The sequence below is a fragment of the Dipodomys merriami genome, unplaced genomic scaffold (assembly GCF_024711535.1).
Source record: "Dipodomys merriami isolate MVZ:Mamm:240054 unplaced genomic scaffold, mDipMer1.0.p SCAF_4, whole genome shotgun sequence".
In the NCBI taxonomy this organism is placed as follows: Eukaryota; Metazoa; Chordata; class Mammalia; order Rodentia; family Heteromyidae; genus Dipodomys; species Dipodomys merriami.
Window position 1 is genome coordinate 3,438,073 of NW_027205603.1, and position 21,369 is coordinate 3,459,441.

Consider the following 21,369-nt stretch of genomic DNA (forward strand, 5'->3'; position numbering starts at 1 on the left):
CCCTTTCCATTTCAGGATGTACACTGTCTCGTGACAGCCCTTGAGATCTTGATGAGGATTCCCTGTCTGCCCTGGGCACATTTGAAAACCCCAAGTTACACATATAGATCCCATGGGTCTCCATGAGAAAACACAGCATAATCAAAGTCAACATCTGAGCAGCTATGATCTGCAATCACCAGCAAGGTCTGGAAGCTCTTCCTGCGGGTGGTGTGGTAAAAGCAATTCACAACATAGCTCATGGCACCACCTGATAACATTCATTTTGCTAACCCAGGTCTCCAGCACATTTCTGATTGTGGTACATGAAGACATGAACCATGTTAGGCGCTAGTGGCTCACTCCTACAATTCTAGCTACTGGAGGATGGTTCATCAGGCGACCAGGAAGAGTAGCTTTTTTATGACTTTTTTTTGCCATAAGCAAAAAGCCGGAGAGGCCGAGTTCAAACCCCAGTACTGGCACACATACACACACACAAAGTCAATCAACTCGATTCTCCCTCCCCCTGAAAACTCACAGCCTTGATAAACAAATCAGTGTGTCCTTCACTGGAACGCTACCAAGAGGCACCCAGCCACCCACGAGGAAACCAGAATGGAGCCTAGGCCACCACAGGGCACAGAGCCTGACAGGAGGCGGAGCATTGGGGACAGAGCAGGAATTCCAGGACAGGGCTTCAGGAAGAACTAGCATAAGACATTGGGGGTGGGTCAGCCCGCGAAAGCAGGTGTCTTAGGGGCGGGGCTTCGGGGGAGGGGCTTTCTAGGGGGCGCGTCTTCTTGGGCGTGGCTATCTGGGGGCGTGTCTAGCGGGCGGGGCTTCTCGGAGTGGCTGGAATGAGACTCCGTGGGCGGGGCGCGGGGACCCGGCGGGGGGTGGAGCAGTCATCGCGAGGTCTGGGCCCGGGAGCCTGAGGCTCACCGCCGGGCCCCGTCGCTGCTGTCGGGCCGGGGGCGGAGCCTGCGACCAGACGGGATCGGACGGCATCTTGGCGGTTCTCTAGCCGCCATGGCCACCGTGGGCGGTCTGCGCGCCCTGCCCAGATGGCTCCTGCGCGGCCGGTGGACCCCGCTCCCCGCCGGCCTGTGCAGCCGGGGGCTGGCCGGGCCCGGGAGGCCGGAGTCGGAGCCGCGGCCTACCAGCACGTGGCAGCGGGACGGCATCAGGTCAGCCCGCAGGCCGTGTGAGGGCTCCCCGGGGTCGGGGGGTGTCAGTACGCAGGGGGGGCCGCCGCCCGGGGTCACCGCCCGGGGTCACAGCCCGGCAGTTACCCGCCACGGCCGCCTCTGGCTGGTGAATGTCTTCCGGGGAGGAGTCCCTGTATACCCAGTCTACAGGTGTCCCGTGCCTGGACAGGAGCGGGGCCCACGGGACGATTGCCAGAGGAGCCGCCTGGGATGGGCCCCAGTGACCCCCTGAGTCCTCTAAGCACGAAGCCCAGTCTCTTGAGGACTGGAGGCCCTCGTGTGGCAGCCCACAGCTTGGGAGGAAACACCTGCCACGCCTGGCCAGGCTCCAGGGTGGAGGCCGGCTGCGCTGAGCTGCTCCTGAGCTCACCCTCCCGGCAGGGGTGGGGGCAGGTAACCAGGCAGGCCGGGGACACCCTGTCCTGAGCACTGCCCTTCGGCGGCAACAACAACAAACCTACTCAAACAGACCCTAAGTGATTGGAATAAGGTTGAAGAGCTCCTAGCCCTGGGCAGGGCCCAGCCTTGATGTTTCTTGGCCAGGGCAAGGTAAGGAGATATATCTCCTTATTTAAGAGTTACCAAGCAATCAGGTAGTGTTCTACTGTCACACCTACCAACTGTCCCATCTGAGATCAAGAAGGCCATATGACTTTTCAGTCCTTACTCTGCACCTTGGTGGTTTCAAAAACAGAAGGAGTAGAGCTAGCCTCTGGCCTGGGGCTTTCCAGCCTCCTCCCATCCCCTGCACTCCTCCACCCTTCCTGCTGCCCTGCAAGGGCTCAGCGCGCAGGTCTACTGACGGCCTGTCCAGCATGCCATGTCCCGTCTGTCACCACGTTCTGCAGACTGCCTGGCCACACTGGGGTGTCCAGGGCCTCGTTTGCAGTGTGTTTTGGAATGGAGGTACAACTCTCCCCTTTGGGCTCCCTGTCATGAATAGGGACACCCCAGGAGGCAGTCCAGAGCACTGCTCTGATAGCTGGGCCCACACTGGGAACTTTCTTATCCCCCTCCTTTTTGGGTTTCTGTGCTTTGATGGTACTAGGTTTTTAATGTAGAGCCTTATGCTGACTAGGTTGGATCTCTACCACCTAACCACAGCTCCAGCCCTGTTTTTTGCTGATTATTTTTAGGATAGGGTCTTTTCCCCCCAGGTATGCATCTGAGCCTCTTATCTGCCAACCAGGATCATGCACATGCCATTGTCCAGCTCCCCTTTTGCCTTTGCTAGATGGTACCCCATTCTCAGCCTCCCAAGGAACTAGGATTATAAGTGGGACCTGCTGGCAGCTGCTTCTTGCCTGTGTTTAAAGGATGGTTCTGCTCTGTAAGCTGGTCATAAAATAAGTCTAGTGGCATGCACTTGTAATCCCAGCACTTGGGAGACTAAGACAAGTGGATCCTGAGTTCAAAGTCAGCCAAGACTACAGACTGGACTACACAATGATACCCCCTTGTCTCAAAAAAAACAAAACAAACAACAAAAAGTCAGAAACCTGGTTCCAGGAATGGCACCCAGATGGCAAAAGATGGCAGACTGAGTCCTCTAGAATCAAACACGAATCAGTAAGGGAGGTGAAAGGGACCCACCTGTCATAAATGCTAAGAGCCATGTAGTGGGCTTGAGTGCCCTTTCCAAAGCTGTGTCCAGAACAACTATGGTGTTACATCCGAAGGGCCAGTTATGAGCTGAATGCTGTGCCTAGCACTTGGCACTTAGCGCCCCCAATTATTACAGTGACTTACAAGATAGACACTATTACCTCCATTCACAGTGAGGAGTCAGATTCAGAGAGGTGACAGCCCACTGGTAGTGTGGCCAGGAGTTAGGAGAGCAGAGCCTTCCTTGCTTCCAAAGCCACTTTCACCCTACTGTGCCATCTCAGTGTCCTGCTGTGCCACCCTGATGCCATGCTCATCTACCGTGGTCAGTGGAATTGGAGTGGGAGCTTTGAAACACATGCACTCAATCAGTGGATGCTTCCTGTCACCTGTGTGTGGACATGGCGGTCCCTCACTTCATTGACTTTCTGGGAGTTTACAGTGGTGGTCTTCAGACAACGCTTCGGGGCACTTGCTCTATCCTTATGTCACATGCCCCCACGGTGGCCTCATCTGAAAGAAAACTTCTCTTTCAGATGTGAGGTGTTGGTGAAGGTCTGGGTGCAAAGCAAGCTTTGAACCTCAACAGCCACTGGAAGAGCTCAGTCTCTCCCAGAGGGTTCGCCCAGGAGCAGAGTAAGGCAGGAAGAGACATCTAGAATGACTTTCAGGTTCTGACGTAGGCCACCAAGTGGCAGCTCAGAAGAGAGGAGCGATTTGGGGGGGGTGGGGGAGGGGGGCGGGTAAGAGGTAAAGTTCAAGGCCAGCCAAGGTGGAGCATAGGGGAAAACGCAGACATCCAGAGCTCAGGACCGCACACAGGGAGCCTTCTCACCACAGCCATGGGTGAAGTTGCCTGGGAGGAATATGTAGAGTGGGAAGAGGGCAAAGATGGACGTAGAGAATCGTGGGCACAAATGTCAGGAAAAACATCCAGAGCAAGAAACCTGGAAGAGAAGGACTATGTTCCCTAAGGAGACAGATCCAGATGGCCAGTGGATTCGGCCCTGGCAGTTAGGAGTCAGCCAGTGAGATTCATTTGGTGGAGGGCTGGGAGGGGCAGCCAGTCTCTGGAGTTGATCGGTGAACTCAGCAATGAGGGGTGAAGGAGAGGAAGGCTCCAACAGTATGCAAAACATGATGCATCCCACACAGAAACAAGGCACTTCACACGGCAAGGGCATTTAGAGCCAATCCTTTTGCGCAGTTTTGCCTAAGGCTTTAGAATATAATTCGGGCTCAGCTCACCTGTGGAGAGGCGGCTCTTTGTGATTGCCACAGCAGGCACCCTCCTTGTTCTATGGAAAGCTTATAGACAGGTGTGTCACGCCACCTCCCCGCCAAATGGAGGTTCAGTGTCCAGCTGCAGATGAGCTCTGCAGCCACCTGCAAACAGTAGCAACGCTGACATGGTTTTCCAAAGAAAATGGTTGTTCTTATCACATTGAAATAAATTCAATCATCAAAGTTGTTTCCCTCTTCCCCCCACCAAACAAAGAAACCATGGCACAGCACGCGATCCTAGCCAGCTGAGTTGACTACATAGCAATAAAGAGGAAGGCAGACGCGTGTGTAGGTGGAGACTGACTGGGAGTATAAAATATAGAACAATAATCTGTGTTTGGTTCATTGCCCATTTCTTAAAACAGCAAAAAATAAGACATTTTTATGGAAGGCAGTAAGAGCATAATGCAGGTTGTTTTATTCAGAATATGAGATACTTTAAGGTCATGAACAAGCCTTCTGAATGCCAGCCTTTGGTGATGATATGTCCAGGAGAGATCTTTCACTGTATGGTTTGTCCTTCAGCAAACCTCCCATTGTTTTACAGAATCACAGGAGGCCACTGGCCACTGGTGGCTCATGCCTGTAATCCTTGCTACTCAGGAGGCTGAGATATGAGAACCAAGGTTAGAAGTCAGTGCAGGCAAGAAAGTCCATGGAACTTTTCTCCAATTAAACACCAAAAAGCTGGAAGTGGAGCTGTGGCTCAAGTGGTAGAGCACTAGCCTTGAGTGTAAAAGCTAAAGGAGAGAGTCCAGGGCCCAAGTTCAAGACCCAGTACTGGCACAAAAAAAAAAAAGCAAAGGGATTACAGGAGGTAATTACTGTAAGATAAAAATGCTGTCATATATACATACTGGTTGATGCACTGGTTGATTGCTACCTTTGGGGTGAATGGGAGGAGATTTGGGGGAGTATATTTTACTCTTGGTTCCTTTCCTGACCTCATCTGAACAACAAGGCCAGGAAGTAAGTTGAAGGTAGGCAGTGTTTGTCAGATCCACTGGTGCCTGCCACTGTCACCTGACTTACATCCTCTCTAGGCAGAGGTAACCTGGAGAGAGCAGCCAGGTTTCTGATGGAGATGGGGGTCTGAGGTGGGGGGGGGGTGGAGAGAGGGGAAGAAGGAAGAGAACCAAATCAAAGAGTAAGGAAGAAAAACCAGCCTGCCTCTTGAGTCGTCTTTTCCTTGTTTTGACTTAGCTACAACTCCAGATTGTTGACAGATCTTCTAAATCAGTAGCTTTCTTCTTGCTTTTCTAATAACTCTCCAATTAGAGGACTTGCAGGGGTCCCTGCTTGTTTTGACTGGTGTATGACCCGGGGACTATAAAATGTTTTTCACAGGAACATTGTCTTGAGCAATCCCAAGAAGAGGAATGCGCTGTCACTCGCCATGCTGAAATCTCTCCAAAATGACATTCTTCACGAAGCAGAAAGCAAAGATCTGAAAGTCATTGTCATTTCAGGTATTTATCTGATTTCTAGCCCGTGTTCTGCAGGGCCTAGAAGAAGTTTCTCAAAAATTCTTTAGTTAATGGGAGCATTCCCTTACTTAACCGGAGAACTCATCTAAACTCTTTTGAAGAACATTTGTTTTGGAAAACTTGTGTCATTGAGGACTTGGTCCTAACACTGTGCATGTTGTGCAAGTTGTGACGAAGAGGGTGAAAACGAACCTCTTCCTTTTTGGTAGATATTAAACATGGCGGGCATTTTGCTGTGCTGGTCTCATTAAAATCACAATCAGAGATGGGGCTAGAGCTCAGTGTACAGCACTTGTCTAACATGAGTGATCCTTGGCACCTCAAAACAAAGCAAACAAAACATGTATCAAGTTTTTCATGGACCTTGTAAAATGGGATTAATAGTTAACCTTTTGGTAAGTGGTCAGCCAGCTCCTGCCTCTTCGGCATTTGATGGATGTTTCTTTGTTGTTCTTCCAAGGTTTGCCCCTGATACCTGCACGCTCTCTATTTCTCTCTCTCTCTTTTTTTTAATGTGCCAGTTCCGGGTCTTGAACTCAGGATCTTTACACACGCTTGCCTAGCCTTTATGCTCAGGGCTAGTGCTCTACCACTTGAGCCACACCTACTTTTCCAGAAGTTTGCTGGGTAACTGGAAATAAGGGTCTCTCTAACTTGTCTGCCTGGGCTGGCTTCAAACCTCAATCCTCAGATCACAGCCTCCTGAGTAGCTAGGATTACAAGGGTGAGCCATCGACGCCCAGCTTTCAGTCTCATCTTTAACCGTGCCAGAAGTGGGCATATTTTGCCTTTGTTTTTATTCAAAGAAGAATGTTTATAGAGTTATCTTTTCATGTGATGCTAGGAGTGCTATAAATAATGGTAAGGTCAGCATCTTCAAGCACTCCACCTGAGAACATAAGGAATGATCCTCTGTGATACCTTGTTTGGTTGTTGGTTTAATTTAAGGACCTGAGTTTTCTGGAGTCAGACACTCTCAGTAGTGCCTTCTTAGCAATGGCTAAGCAGATTTTTTTTTTCAACTTAAACAGTGAAGGAAACGAAAACAGAACTAGTAGGACATAGCAGCTAGGTGAAGTGTAACCTGGTTACAGCAAAACCCACTAAGTTAACTAGCCGATTTCCTCGCTTGTAAAAAGGGTAATATTTCCTGTTAACTACCGCAAGGCTGAGAGTGGTGGTTCATGCCTGTAATCCCAACTGCAACAGGAGGCAGATGGAGGAAGATGGAGGCTGAGGTTGTTGGCCCAAGCAAAAAAAAAAAAAAACAAACAAACTCAAGGCTCAGGCAAAGCACTCACAGCTTCAATCTGAAAACCTTGCTACTTGGATGGTAGAAATCAGGAGGAATGCAGTTACACACCAACCCAGGCAGAAGGGAAGACCCTGTCTCAAAAATAACCAGAGTAAAAAGGGCTGGGGGCATGGCTCAAGGGGTAGAGCATCTGCCCAGCAAGCATAAGGACCTGAGTTCAAACTAGGGGGAAAAAATGGTGGGGGTGATGGGAGGAGAGGGGTGTGAGAAAACGTTGTCAGTGTATCCACAGAATGGCTTTCTGTTCTTAGTGACAGTGACACCAGCCACACCTTTAATGCTCTCCTTTATAAAATAAAGACCTGTGCCAGCTGGTTCTGTTCACTCTGACCTTCCTGACCCCTATGCCATCATGGTGGCCTGGTGGATTTCAGTGGACCTAAAGGAGTCCATTTACTTAGGCTACACTGAGTCCAAAACCAAAAGCAAGAGAGTAAAGGGACAGCTGTGTAAAACACACCTTCTCCCTGCCCCGGGCCCTCTTGCGGCACTACACCCTGACCTGAGTTCCTAGCACTACACCCTGACATGAGTTACTACACCCTGACCTGAGTTCCCAGCACTACACCCTGACGTGAGTTCCAGCACTACACCCTGACGTGAGTTCCAGCACTACACCCTGAGTTCCCAGCACTACACCCTGACGTGAGTTCCAGCACTACACCCTGACCTGAGTTCCCAGCACTACACCCTGACCTGAGTTCCAGCACTACACCCTGACCTGAGTTCCAGCACTACACCCTGACCTGAGTTCCAGCACTACACCCTGACCTGAGTTCCAGCACTACACCCTGACCTGAGTTCCAGCACTACACCCTGACCTGAGTTCCAGCACTACACCCTGACCTGAGTTCCAGCACTACACCCTGACCTGAGTTCCAGCACTACACCCTGACCTGAGTTCCAGCACTACACCCTGACCTGAGTTCCAGCACTACACCCTGACCTGAGTTCCCAGCAGGGAGTCTCAGGGCGTAGGTGCTTCCCTCCCTGGAGTTTTCATCACAGTGTTCTACCAGACCTGGAGTTACTCCAGAGTTACTCCGGTCAAAAGCGGGCAGTAACGTCCGCCCCGTGCCCAAAGCATAGATGGAGTGGGTTATGGACGCTGCCTTGGAAATGAGCCTCCCCTTCTGCCTGCTGACACCTTTTTCTTTTTTTCCACTGGAAACATTGGCAGCCGAAGGGCCTGTATTTTCCTCTGGTCATGATTTAAAGGAACTGACGGAGGAGCAAGGTTGTAATTACCATACTGAAGTGTTCCAGACGTGTTCTGAGGTAAGCCAGGATGAAGGGCAGCAAACAGTACAGGTAGGAAGCCATCATTGTTTTACATTCTGGGCTTAGCTTCCTGCTTTACAGATAAGGTTTTGCCACAAGGCTTAGCTACAGAAAACTCTGTGGCTCCCTGGCAGGTTCTCCATCCAAGCAATTCCTTGGCTTGTATGTTAACAAGTGGCTGGTGCAGAGACTCAGATCTGTAATCCTAGCTCTTGAGGAGACAGGGATTGGGAGGATTGAAGTTCTAGGCCAAAGAAGTTCTGGGTGACCCTATTGCAAAAAAAGAAACTGGACATGGTGGGGCACACCTGTCATCCCAGCATCACCTGGCATGGCATCACCATCCAGGCTGCAAGGGCAAAATGTAAACACCTATCGCACAAATAACCAGAGCAAAACAGTCTGCCTTGTAAGCACAAAGCCCTGGATTCAAACCACAGTAATTAAAAAAAAAAAAAGTGCCCATGGGGCTGGGTTTGTAGCTCAGTGGTAGAATATTTGGCTGACATGTGCAGGGCCGATTTGATTCTCAGGTTGTATAACACACACACACACACACACACACACACACACACACACACACACACACACACACACACACACACACACACACACACACACACACACACACACACACACACACACACACACGTCAGATTCTCAAGACAGTCCACACACTCCTCAAAAAGAAAAGTCTATTGTATAATAAACAGAGTAGCTTTTAAATGTAGTCATGAGAATAGGGATTTTACCAATGAGGATCGGTTCTGAGTAAATATGTGGTTAGCTAATTTCCTCATTGGAAGCATCTCCGAGTGAACTTACACGTATACATATCTATAGCAGCTCCACACCCGGCTACGGGGCTTACACACAGCAGAGCCTAACATATCTATAGTCCTGCTGAACAGAACTCCATCAGATTCAATCCAACACAAGAGACGGTGGTACAAGTAAAAGAAGAGGTGACCTTGAGCTGTCTGAGGCTGTCAGCTGCCCTAACAGAATACATTTCTTTTTGTAGGAAACTTTCTTTTTAGTAAGTGGAAGGACCACACGCTGAGGAGCTGAGGTTATAGCTGAGTGGTGAGCATGTTATTTAGCATGCTTGAGGCCCTGGGTTCAAAGCCTGGCATCAAGTAGTATAGTGTAGTACAGGTATCAAGGACTGCCACCTATTATCCTTGTTGAAAATGATGTGCTGTACATAATCACATTGTTATACCTCCTTATGCCTGGCCACACAGCAGATTTGCTTACCCAGCATCACCACAAACAATGCAGCAATAATTGCTGGCACCATTGGCTGACACTTAACTTGAGGTACTCAAGAGGGTGTGATCTGAAGGATAGCAGTCTGAGGTCAGCCTGGGCTGAAAAATCCAAGAGATTCCATCTTCAAATAACCAGCAAAAAAACAACCAGGGATGGAGGCATGGCTCAACTGGTAGAGTACCAGCCATGAGCAAGCAAGAGTGCAAGACGCTGAGTTCAAGCCCCGGTCCCATAGGAATCTTTCCCCTCCATTATAATCTTGGAGGAACGCCCTGGAAAAATGTAGTCTGCACTTGACTAAAACGTTACTCAGCGGGTGATTGGATAATTAGTTATTGTAGAGAAAAGCTAACTAATATCAAAGGTTTATTAGTGTAAAAGCTAGATTTCTAAGGCAAGAATCTTCAAATCAATGAAGGTCATTTTCTCTGAATTGCTGTCTTGATTTGGAAAAGCCCAGCTGTAGTGCATATCTCCACTCCCTCCTTGCGAAGGTCCAAAGAGCAATAATTTAGAAATTGAAGTTGCCATAGCAACACAATCTGTTTAGTGTATCATAAAAAAAAAAAGTAAGCTGCAAAAATAAGTTAGGGTTCTGACAATTTATGGTGGCAGGGGTCTCTGCATGCCAGTGGCTCTGTTTAGGGAACTTTGTCGCTAGTGAGGACAGCGGGGTGTCCCCCACCTCCCCATTTTAATAGAATTGGGAGAGTAGGCAGGGTTGCAATTTGAGAAGTAATTACTAAGGAAATTGCCTTCAAGTCCCTTTCCTACCTTAATTTTTCAAGGAAGCATCAGATACCAATTTCAGACTTTAACATGATGGCTTCCCATAGACACAGGAGAAAAGAATTATTTGTGAAGCATTTTGGTTGCTCCCCAGAGACAAAAATCTATCTGCCTTGTTCTTCCGCAGGGCGCTGGGGAAGCGGCCGGAGGGGGGAGGGGGGGGATCGCTTTCCTGACAGAGCCGGGCTCTGACCGGCTGCAACCCGTGGACTCCTTGCTGGCTGCAGGTCCTTGTGGCCCCAATGGGATCCTTCCTCGGGGTGTTTTCAGAGAAACCAAATTACAGTCTGCTTCAGAGCAGATGCTCAGTATGTGTTCGTGCCTTTGCGTTCCTCTCATCCTTCTGTCATAGACCTGATGAACTAACACATACGAAAAGAGTCTGGTCACAGATACTGCCGTGCTTCTCTGCGCTGTGCTTCGTCCTGCAGGTGATGATGCTGATCCAGAACCACCCGGTCCCCATCATCGCCATGGTCAACGGCCTGGCCACAGCTGCCGGCTGTCAGCTGGTGGCCAGCTGCGACCTTGCGGTGGCAAGCGACAAGTCTTCTTTTGCCACTCCTGGGGTGAACATCGGGCTCTTCTGCTCCACCCCTGGGGTGGCCTTGGGCAGAGTGGTACCCAGAAAGGTAACTTAAACTTCCCCCAGACCCTTTTCTAGACTCTGTGCTCCGAGGTCCTGAGGTTTCAGAAAGAGCTGGTTGAAAGTACCATGTGTATCAGTGTGCCCTCTCGAGTCAAGCACAGAACAGCCAGCTGCCCCCTCCCCTCCAGCTGGCAGTTTGTGAACACAGGCATTTCAATCCTGCACGCTCCTCAGTTATGACTGGCTGCTGGTTTTGACTTGCTTTCTTAGAGGCATGATACTCTGGCAATCTTATTTGATCCGAGGCACAGTTCCATGGCACTGAATGGTTGCCCATGAGGTACAGCAGCATGCTGACACAATGCCAGTAGCAAGAAGTGGGGATTGGACCGCTGGCTAACCACTTGTCCATAATCCTCCTTCTTCTGGAAAGGATTTTAAGTAGCTGATTGACTGTGTTAGGTTCACAATGGCTGGATTTCAGGAACATGAATATCTCATGAGTGGGATGTTGAATCTACCCAGGGAAGAACCATGTTACAAAGTTATCTTGTCATGAATACAGAGAAATCCATTTTTGTATACAGTTTTCTTCTTTCCTCTGACATCAGAGAATAGTATTATTCCCTTGCATGGAAGCCATCGGCATCCTTGTTCTAGCTAGCAGAAGGGCATCCTTATTCTCAGTGGGAAATCCTGAAGCAGGCAAAATCATATAGACAGCAAGTAAGGAAGTGGCTTTTTAGGGCCAGGTACAATGGCACATACCTGTTGTTCTAGCTACTTGAGAGTCAGAGATAGGAGGATGTGGTTTGAAACTAGCCCAAGCCAAAAACAAACAAACAAACAAAAACAGGGGGGAAAAACACTTATAAAGATCCTATCTCAAAAAACAAGCTGGCATGGTTAGTACATGTCTGTAATTCTAGACTTTAGGAAGGCAAAGGTAGGATCAGGCCGGGACTCGCCAGAGAGAAAAACACAAGTCTCTATCTGAAAAAGTAAAAATGACTGACTGGGGTTGTGGCTCTAGTGGGTCAGTATTTCCAAAAGGAAGAGGAAAAGGAAAAGGAAAAGAAAGGGAAACTGCTTTCTAGAATATGTTATCTATTTTAGCAAGAACTAGAAAAATGATTAGTTTCTCACATGCCTAAGGCCTCAGTGGAATGCACTCAAAGCAATCAAGCAGTCGGGCCACCAGGTTTCAGGAAGGACAACTTTATTTTGTACTGCCTCCTTGTCAGTTCATTTAAAAATGGAACTTTACAGACCAACACCCCCAACACACACATTTCTGAAAGTGGGCTCCACACTGCAGACGGTGACAGCCTGCTAAAATGTCTTTCAACACAAGGGCTGTTTTTTGTTGGGCCTAGATAGTTATTCATCTTAAATACATAGACATTTCTTACTGGAAGTACAGCTCACGTGGTAGCAGAGCCGGCCTCACAAGTGCAAGGCCGAGTCCGAACCCAGGTACCGCCTTAAAAGAACGAGAACTCAGTCACTATTAAAAAACTTTTGAAATCAAGGTTTCTTAGAATTGATTCTTAGAAACTTAACACTATATCTATCATATTTATCAAAATTTAAACTTGGCTTTGAGAAGATTAGGAAATGTGAAAAACTTAGGTCTTAAAGTAGCCTAAATCTCAGCACCACCTCACATAATTGTCCAGTGGGACAGATGAGGGGACAAGGACATTGTAAGAACTGAGGACAGTTTTGTCAAGAACAGGCTTCATCAAAAGATGAACAGAGAGCCTTCCCGATTGTCCTACTCAGGTTAAGAATATGGTTTGAGGTGAACAGTAATGGCTCATTAGTAATGATCAGCTTATCAATAAAGGGGATTTGGTAGAGGAATGATATGTCAAAACTTAAGCCTCAGCCAGGAGTCTAGATCCACAGTACTGACCCATGTGGCCTGCTTAGGGGGGAAACTTAGGATCCATAAAGCTCTCAATCTGTACAAAAGCCTGTCATACCTGCCTGTCATACCATGCACAGGTCCAAGTACGTGCATGGCATGGATATACCCCATGGTCAGCCACAGAGCCACAAGCAGGTGCTTTTGTAAACTGGCCTGGACAGACTGGAAGCCAAGCCCTTGTCTCAAAGGCTACCACATGTGTAGGCCTTCACTGCCCCCTGCTGGTCACTTGAGGAACTGCTTGTCTAGCCCTATTCAAGCTGGCAGAGCCTGACCACCAGTGATTTCCTCATTTCAGTTTCTCTTTTCACACGAGTTAAATAATGCATGTCCACTGCCACATGGACTACCCTGCCTGGTGCAGCTGCCCCCTCCCCAGGACAAGCTGACCTGACAGAGCCAGTGGCTGGGGGCCTGGAGGAAAACCAGAACCCTTGTTCTACCTATTTCCCTATTTCTAATCTGTGTGTCTGTCCAGTCTTCTTTCCTGCTAGTCTAACTTAAACAGAGATGGCTTTCCAAGCTGGAAAGTGTGCTAGGCAGGTCCTTGCTGCTCAGAGCACTTCCCTGACTAGGGTGAAATCCAGTTTGGGGCCTGCCACACACCTGTGGCAGACACACTAATCGTGTGACCGGCAGGATGTGGAGAGCACCTCTGAGAGAACACACAGGTGTGGGGGAGGAGTTAGAAGCCAGGACTCTTATCAGCGGGCTTTCCCTCCCCAGGGGGGCCTGTAGGGCCCTGTGTGTGTGTGTGTGTGCACGCGCGCGCGCGCGCGCACAGGAGTGTTCATGACTCTTGCCTCCTGCATCTCCTCACGCCACTGCCCATGCCCCCCAACAGACGAACACCACAGGTCTCCTGCCCCCAGTGCTCCTGCTGATAGAGGTCCACCAAAGCTATGGCATTGGCACTGGGAGGCAGGGCTTTGGGTGTGGCTAGGTTAAGGATGGAGCCCTCGTGCTGGGATTCATTCCTTTTTTAAGGGACCCCGGATGGCTGCCTTGCCTGTTTTTGTCCCATGTGAGGGCCTTGGCCCCAGTGGCTGCCTCAACCTTGAAAATCCAGAGTTAGACCCCAAATTCCTGGGGTCCCACATGTCAGAAAACAGCATGGCACAGGAACTGAGCTCTTTGGATCATCTTTGACCAACTTCAGGGTAGACATAAGCTTTAAGAATCAGGGCAGGGGGACTGGGAAGGTGGCTCAGTGGTAGAGCACTTGCCTTGCATGCCTGAGGCCCTGGGTTCAATTCCTCAGCACCACATAAGCAAAAAGAAAAAAGCCGGAAGTGGCGCTGTGGCTCAAGAGATAGAGCGCTAGCCTTGAGCTGAAGAGCTGAGGGACAGCGCCCAGGCCCAGAGTTCAGGCCCCACGACCGGACCCACAAAAAAAAAAAAAAAAAAAAAAAGAATCAGGGCAGGGAGTGAAAGGTAGCCCTATACTTATTAACCAGGCCTAGTCCCAGGTAGCCGGGGTTGGTGACAGGTTGGCCTGGAAGTTGATTGTCTCAGGATAGGTCAGGAGGGGCTTGGATGACCACACAATCTTAGGCCTGGCTCTCTAAGGGTTCTAGAGAAATTGTTGTCACTGTCATCTCTTGAGGGGTGTAATCTGGCTCCCAGGAGTCCGTGTCTCCTGCTCTCCCATGCTGGGGAATGCTGTGGCCCCAAGTGATTGCCCACCTTTGGGGGTGGTCTGTCCCAGGAGGTTCACTGTTGCTTGGGGGTGGTTTCAGTCTCTCCTTGTAAAGATGTTATCAGTCGCTCCTGTCTGCCCTGGAATCCAAGGTGATTTAAAGTGATTCCAGAGAATAGCTTAGAGCAAAGACACACAAAAAGGAGGGGAATGTTACCCTTTCTCTTGCTTTTAGTTAATGTGTGAGCCCAAGTAAGGAGTCCATGCTTTTCACAATTTTCCATCCTCCGTCTGTATGGTATTTTGTTATAGCAGCCAGAATGGACTGTGCCCATCCAAGAGATGGAAAAGAGTAACTGCAGTACTGCCCGTGGTTCCGCCATGGGTGTGACACATGTGTGACATGCGCCGTGACCCTTCTGTCACCCCTCAAAGCCAGCCTCATAGAGTCACAAATACAGTTGGAATAGAAATGTTAATGTTAGCCACCACCTTTATTAGGCACTTATTGAATATCCAACACTGTATCATAAGCTCTCCATCTATTTTCTCTAACCATCACTCTAGGAGGAGAGGGATCCCATTTGCAGATGAGGAGACAGACTCTGATAGGTTGTATAATTTATCAAAGGTGTTAAGTTAGTAACTAGCAGGCACAGGGCTGGGACTCCGGTATGCCTGACTTCAAACCATGAGTTCTTCCTAACAGTTCATCTGACATCTGAGTTAGACCACAGCCTCAAATCCATTTCATTACGCTTGATGCATTATCCCTGGGGGAAAAAAAACAAGCATTAAATTACCAAGTTTTTGGGATGACCCAAGGGGTGGCACCCTGAAAGGCAGCATGAGCTTTTAAATAGGGAGAAGGTGGGGGTATATTTCCTTCTCTTTCATCTGAAGTCTCTGGAGATCATACTACATAGAAACTCAAATACTAAGTAAAGCTCATGCTAATTAGTAACTGGTTTCTTTTCCTAAGAAATGTCATTTGTGTATCTGTCTTGACAAAATCCATATAAATCAATATAGTACTAAATAACCTGACCCCCACCCCTCAGCCCCAGGCAGACAGGGAAGCTGCCGCTGCTCAGAGAGGAGCGTGAACTTTATGGTAGAAAGCCAAAGGCGCGGCCAGAACCCAGTCCAGGCCTTGCCGCCCTTGACCCTGTTCAGACAGAGCTTCCTTTCCTGAGCAATCCTAATTCTGCTAAGACTTTGTTGAGCTTCTGAGCTAAAGGCAAAGCACTGGCTTACTCATACACGGAATGTCCTTCAGCCACCCAAGTTTTGTCCCCAAACTGGAAGAAGATGATGGCACACCACCATTGTACTTTAATTACTAAGGAAGCCCCTGGCTTTTTTCTCTCTCCTGGTGTCCATCTAGGCCTGACCCTCAACCAGCCAGCCTCCTCACCATCTGCCCAGTTCCTCCCCTTTCCTCTTGACTTCTTGTTATTGACAAGCTGACCTTGGTGGGACACAGGCGTAGGTTTGAGAAGGGACTGCAGAGGTCAGAGCAGACTCCAAGCCTGATATCAGGCCAGAGAGGAAGGTCTTCCCTCAGCCACAGGGGGGTGCAGGGCAGGGCCAAGCCCTTCTGGCTCACCAGTATCCCACTTCGCAGTAGATTCCATCACTTCACACCAAATGGAAAGAGGACGGGTGGGCAGATCTAAAAAACACCTACTGACAATGATTGGGATTTTTTTCATTGTAAGTAAACCTTGTGTAACTGATAATAAAAAGATGTTCACACCAAAAATGGTGAATCCCAGAGCAGGAGGGACTTGGCTAAAGCATGTGGTCCTTCCATTGCCTTTGGCAAAGCTGCATATAACTACGTTCTGGGAAGATGAGCAGCTTTCATCTTTTATAGTAATCTGATGGGAGGTGACGTCTGCACATAGATGTCCTTGTAGTCATTTCTATTGCATCTGACATGCCAACGTGCCGCATCTCTAGTTGGCTGTTCTTCGCAGCATCTGGGAGGCAAGTCACAGTCCTGCTGAGGATGAGAGAGAAAGCAACATACTCAGGACCTAGGCTGAGGCTCCCGCTCCAGGCCCACTCCCTGCCCCTGCCCGTGGAAACATGAACCCTAAAGGACTTAACACGACCTTTGGAGTCCTGTGACTCCAAATATTACCAGACTCCAATGGGTGCTTTATCAATGTGACCAGGAGAGACAGAGGACAGGAAAAGAAAATGAGGGGGGCTGAGAAAAGCATCTACCAGAACAAGACATCAGAGAAGGGGGACTGGACCTACTGACCAATCACCAGCCTGGACCGCAAATCCCAAATCCCACTGCCTGGGAGTAATTAAATGCCTGCCTTTGTCTGCTAAGGGAAGTCTCTGGGGGTCATGCTACATAGAAACTTCAGATGTTACAATTTCCTGGTGCTAGCTCTGATCCATTCTGAGCTACCTTTGCAAGTCACTTGCGGTCTGATGGCTCCGAGTGATGAAGGAATCGGCAGAGGGATGACTAGGAAGGGGTGTTCTTTCATGCTACATCCGGTGTAGGGGCATGGCCACTTCCTGCCATGTGATCTACGGGAATTCCTCTAGAGTCAGCTGTGTTACCAGAAGAAAAAGAGCCCCTCGCAGGTTGTGGTGCCTGTCTCCACCTTGGCTTCTGCTCTGTGCCAGCTGACGTGACAGACTCTCTGGATGCCAGAGAGCGAATGGGACGGGGGGGGGCGGGGGGGGGGGAACAGGGGGGAGGCCCCTACACCATGTGCACGGGTCTCTAGGGAGCTGCCCTGCCAACCATTTGTGTCCAGAGAGGCCAGTGTGAATTATAGACTGAAGCCTGGGGTGCAGCAGCCTGCAGAACTGAGGACCCATGGAGAGGGAGGGGGGGATGCCCCTGCCTGAGGGCTTGACCTCTGGCGGGTGGGGTGGAAGGCCAAAGCACCCCCACCCGGCTGTCTCTCACCCACCTGTGACAGTCCTGCCAGGCTCTGCGGTCTCTAGGAGTCACGTCTTCTGATCCCCTTTGCTCCCCAGAAGGACGATCAGGCCGTTGAGCTGGCCTCGGTGGGCGTGCCTCCTTGGGGGAAGTGGCTTCTGAGGTGGTGGCAGGAGGCGGTGGCCGCACTGTGGTGACATTCACAGGGGCCTCTCCTAAGATGGGCCGCTGTCCCGCACTTGGCCCTGGGAAGAGGCGGATGGAATCTCCCGCCCCAGGTGGGCCATTGATCAGATCTGTGGAGATGCACTTCCCCTTCCCGGCTACTCAAGTGTCCTTGGCCCTCAGAAAGATCTAATCTCATCTCTGGCAGGAGGCCGGGTGTTGAAGTCGAGCATGGGCCTGGTAGATGACAGGAGGAAGCAGACACCTGGGTGGAGGTGCAGTGGAGTGGGGGGGGGGGGGGGCTGTGGGATAGGAAGAATAGAATACCTTCATGACCTGGCCTGACTCCTCCCTCAGGTGGCCTTGGAGATGCTTTTTACTGGAGAGCCCATTTCTGCTCAGCAGGCCTTGCTTCATGGGCTTCTCAGCAAAGTCGTGCCAGAGGAGCGGCTGGAAGAAGAGACCATGAGAATCGCCAAGAAGATCGCCTCCTTGAGCCGTCCGGTGGTGTCTTTGGGCAAAGCCATCTTCTACAAGCAGCTGCCTCAGGACCTTAGAACAGCCTACTGTCTCACCTCCCAGGCCATGGTGGACAACCTGGCCCTGCGGGACGGGCAGGAAGGGATCAAGGCATTCATCCAGAAGAGGAAGCCCATCTGGTCACACTGAGCCCATGTGTGGGTGGACAGGTGGGGCAGTGGGCAGTGCCAGGTCACCCCTGGCCTTAACCTCCAGACTCTGTCACACCACTGCCTCTTGGCTGTGACAGAAAGACAGCCCGCTGTCAAAGCACCAAGGTGGTCTACGGGAAAAGCCACAGTTCCAAAGGGAAGGGCCCAAAGAGTATATGAAGTACCATCCAGCTTCAAGATGGCGGCACTGGGGTGGGCCACCGGGGCAGAAAGCCTGGCATCTCACGTGCTCTTTCCCAGCACCCTGCATGGGGGACCGCCACCCGCACCTAAAAGGTGACAGCCCACAGAGGCATGAAGGAAGGGCGCCAACCTGACTCATCGTGTCCTCTTAGGTAGCTCAATCCTCATGACAGGTGACACATTTCAAATCTCCATGAGATGCTGGCCACCCTGAAAATCTTAGTTCCATCAGGGAATAATCACACCTGTGCCTTTGGAATAAGCTTATGTGATTTAAATAAATTCAATGTGTATAGAGACTGAGCATTTGAACTTTCCAGACTATGTTAAAGGGGAAAAAAAGTCCATGAACACTTTGTATAACCACTCTGATGGACATAACAATATGTGCCCCATCTTCTCCGATGATGGTCCTGGCCTCCAGCTTACAGTGACAGGAATTCTGGGTAAAAGCAGGAGACACCTTCTTCCCACTGAGGGTCGCCCTCCATGCATTTCCCAACTGTGCTCGGCTTCTGGTAAAGATCCCAGACTGTCCCCCTTCAGCGGCCCCCATGGAAGTTCCTGCCCCTGTGGCTGTGGCGTCACACAGTGTTGAGGAGAGAGTGACACAACTCCCAGGGCTTTGGAGGAAAGCCGCAGAGCCTTGTCATGCATTCGGCAAATGAAAATCAAAACTAAAGGCCCACTTTAGTCTGAGCGTGCACTACTCCTTCAACCCATGGGACCATCAGGCCTCTGGACAGGCTTCCCAGCCTGTGAGCTAATGCACACTTAGGACGTATATTTTTAGTAGTTACCTGTGCAGAAAATAATCCAGAAAGAGAATGTGCTACCCACCCCCGAGCTCAGATCATGTACACATTCCCAAGGCAAATATAAATTCTGCGTTTATTTGTATCTATGCTTTTTTCCCCCACCACAATGCTGAGTGAAATGGTTCTGATAACCACATGGGATGACTGCTTTTGGCAAGCCCGATGCATTCATCTTTCCCTCCATAGCCTTTGCATCTGAAGCCGAGCTGAACCCAATCCAGGCCACACCCAGCAGGGTCAGGTGCCGTAAAACAAGTAGAATGGAATTGTGTCTGCCTGTCCTGGATGAGGCAGCATGCAAAGGCTGGCTTGGCCCTTGGAGAATGTAAGCAAATGGGCAGGTGACAGGCCATCAGCCCCCTGACTGATAATACAGCAGACAACCTGGGACAGCTAAAACCAGGCGCAGCTGTCCTACAGCACTGATCTTCTCCCCCATGGCATGTGTGAGGCCCAGAGATGCTCAGGTGTTTCCCCTTAGCCAAATTAGTGTATGGAACTGGATCGACAGGAGTGTGAAGGCTGTGATCCCAAAAGACTTGGAAAGACAGGAGATCAAACATTCACGGCAGAGCGATGGGAACACAATTTGCCTTCCAAAGGAGGTTTAGGGAAAAGCACTGATTTGACTGCCATGCACACGGAGTACAGGCCCCAGTTGTGAGGCTGCAGGCAGGCAGCCTCTGAAAGGACCCGGTTTCTCTTCCTGTTTGAAGACTCGCTTGTCCTTCCAGTTCCCACATTCCAGATCTGACAGCACTGGGGAGGTAACAAAACTTGAACCAGGTAATTTTCTGCTCACATGAAATGCTTGTGGGTATTTTACTCTGAGCGGTGGTAAAATTGGAAATATTAGATTACATTTGAGAGCCAGAAATCCATTTTCCAGACACTATAAGATTTGGGGCCACATGGAACCTTCGGAAGATACATCGGCGAGGGAGGCCCTTCAGGAGGCAGACTTCCATCAGGCTTGGCCATTACTCCTAATTTGATCTCAGTGCTCCCAGAATCCCTTCTGCTATTCAACTAGCTGTTTTTCTCCCCTCTCAATCCTCTGAAACCCATGTCACTAAAGACTAGTGTTTCTAAAGTACAGCCCTGGGGGTCAACTACATCTACATGCTTGAGTGGTTCAAAAACAGATTTCAGAGCTCGGCAGCAGACCAACTGAGTGAAAATGGTGATTTCTGGAACCCCAAAACGATTCCTTAGAAAATTCAGGTGATAATTTTTCAAACTAAAATTTGTGAGCAATCGCACTGGGGTGGAAGTGACAGATGGCATGCTCCCTGTCCTATTTTTCCCCCCATCCTGGGGCTTGAACTCTGGGCCTGGGCTCTGTCCCTGAGCCTCTCTGAGCTTGAGCCACTGGTACCACAGTGCCACTTCCAGCTTTTTCTGAATAGCTTATTGGACATAAGAGCCTCACAGACTTTCCTGCCCAGGCTGGCTTTGAACCATGATCTTCAGATCTCAGCCTCCTGAGTAGCTAGGATTACATATGAGCCACCAGTGCCTGGCTCTCTATTTGCATTTTAAGCAATGAAGCAACACACGACAGATGCACTGTACTCATAACCCGACAGGGAACTGTAACCTCTTGGTACAACTACTTAAGAAAAAATTGAAGCAACACGGTGTGGGATGAAACTGCACACAATTGCAATTGGCTTGGGAGGAATGTGAAGACACCGAGGGCGCTGGATCCTTTTTTTTTGGGGGGGAGGGGGGGAGGTCCGGTCGTCAGGCATGCAAGGCAAGCGCTCTACCACTGAGCCAACTTCCCAGCCTGGCGCTGGATCCTTTTAAAATCTCCCCACCTGCATTGGAGTCAGGCCTAGAAAGGCCCCGCCCTCCCACACCGAGCCTCAGAATGTAGTCACATTCCAACCTTCATTCTTAGAACTAAGGGAAAAGAGCTGAGTAATTTGATTTTTCAGTTACTTCTTACGCATGTGCTTAAAAGATTGTGATTTCGTGACCATAAGGTATATATGGCTTAAGCTGTTAAATTCCACATGATTGAAGTTGACAGGTTTCCTTTGTAAGACTTGTAAGATACTATGGCTGCCAGCTCAGTTTCTTGCTGGCTACTACTGACCAGAAGCCACACTCTGTGTCTCCACATGTGGCTCTCTGCATGGAACAACTCACCACACAGAAACTTAATTTCTCAAAGCCGGCAAGGAAGAGAGAGACTGCTA

At 49.8% G+C, this 21,369-nt stretch overlaps 1 protein-coding gene and 1 long non-coding RNA gene across 3 annotated transcripts; one reads left to right on the top strand and one right to left on the bottom strand.

The window, feature by feature from the left end:
- The first annotated feature begins 911 nt into the window (after window positions 1–911).
- Echdc3 (enoyl-CoA hydratase domain containing 3) lies at window positions 912–18,647 on the top strand. The gene is made up of 5 exons (XM_069990349.1): window positions 912–1,169; window positions 5,427–5,548; window positions 8,062–8,159; window positions 10,658–10,858; window positions 17,827–18,647. The coding sequence occupies exons 1-5, from the start codon at window positions 1,012–1,014 to the stop codon at window positions 18,136–18,138; spliced, it is 891 nt and encodes a 296-aa protein (XP_069846450.1). The 5' UTR covers window positions 912–1,011; the 3' UTR covers window positions 18,139–18,647.
- Window positions 14,739–17,908, bottom strand: LOC138805564 (uncharacterized). Of its 2 annotated transcripts, none has more exons than XR_011365584.1 (4): window positions 17,797–17,908; window positions 17,336–17,492; window positions 15,859–16,392; window positions 14,739–15,160 (listed from the first exon to the last, which is right to left on the bottom strand). It is a non-coding gene; the product is annotated as an uncharacterized lncRNA (long non-coding RNA). The 2 variants fall into 2 exon arrangements; XR_011365585.1 differs by having other exon boundaries at window positions 15,859–16,395.
- Window positions 18,648–21,369: the final 2,722 nt, after the last annotated feature.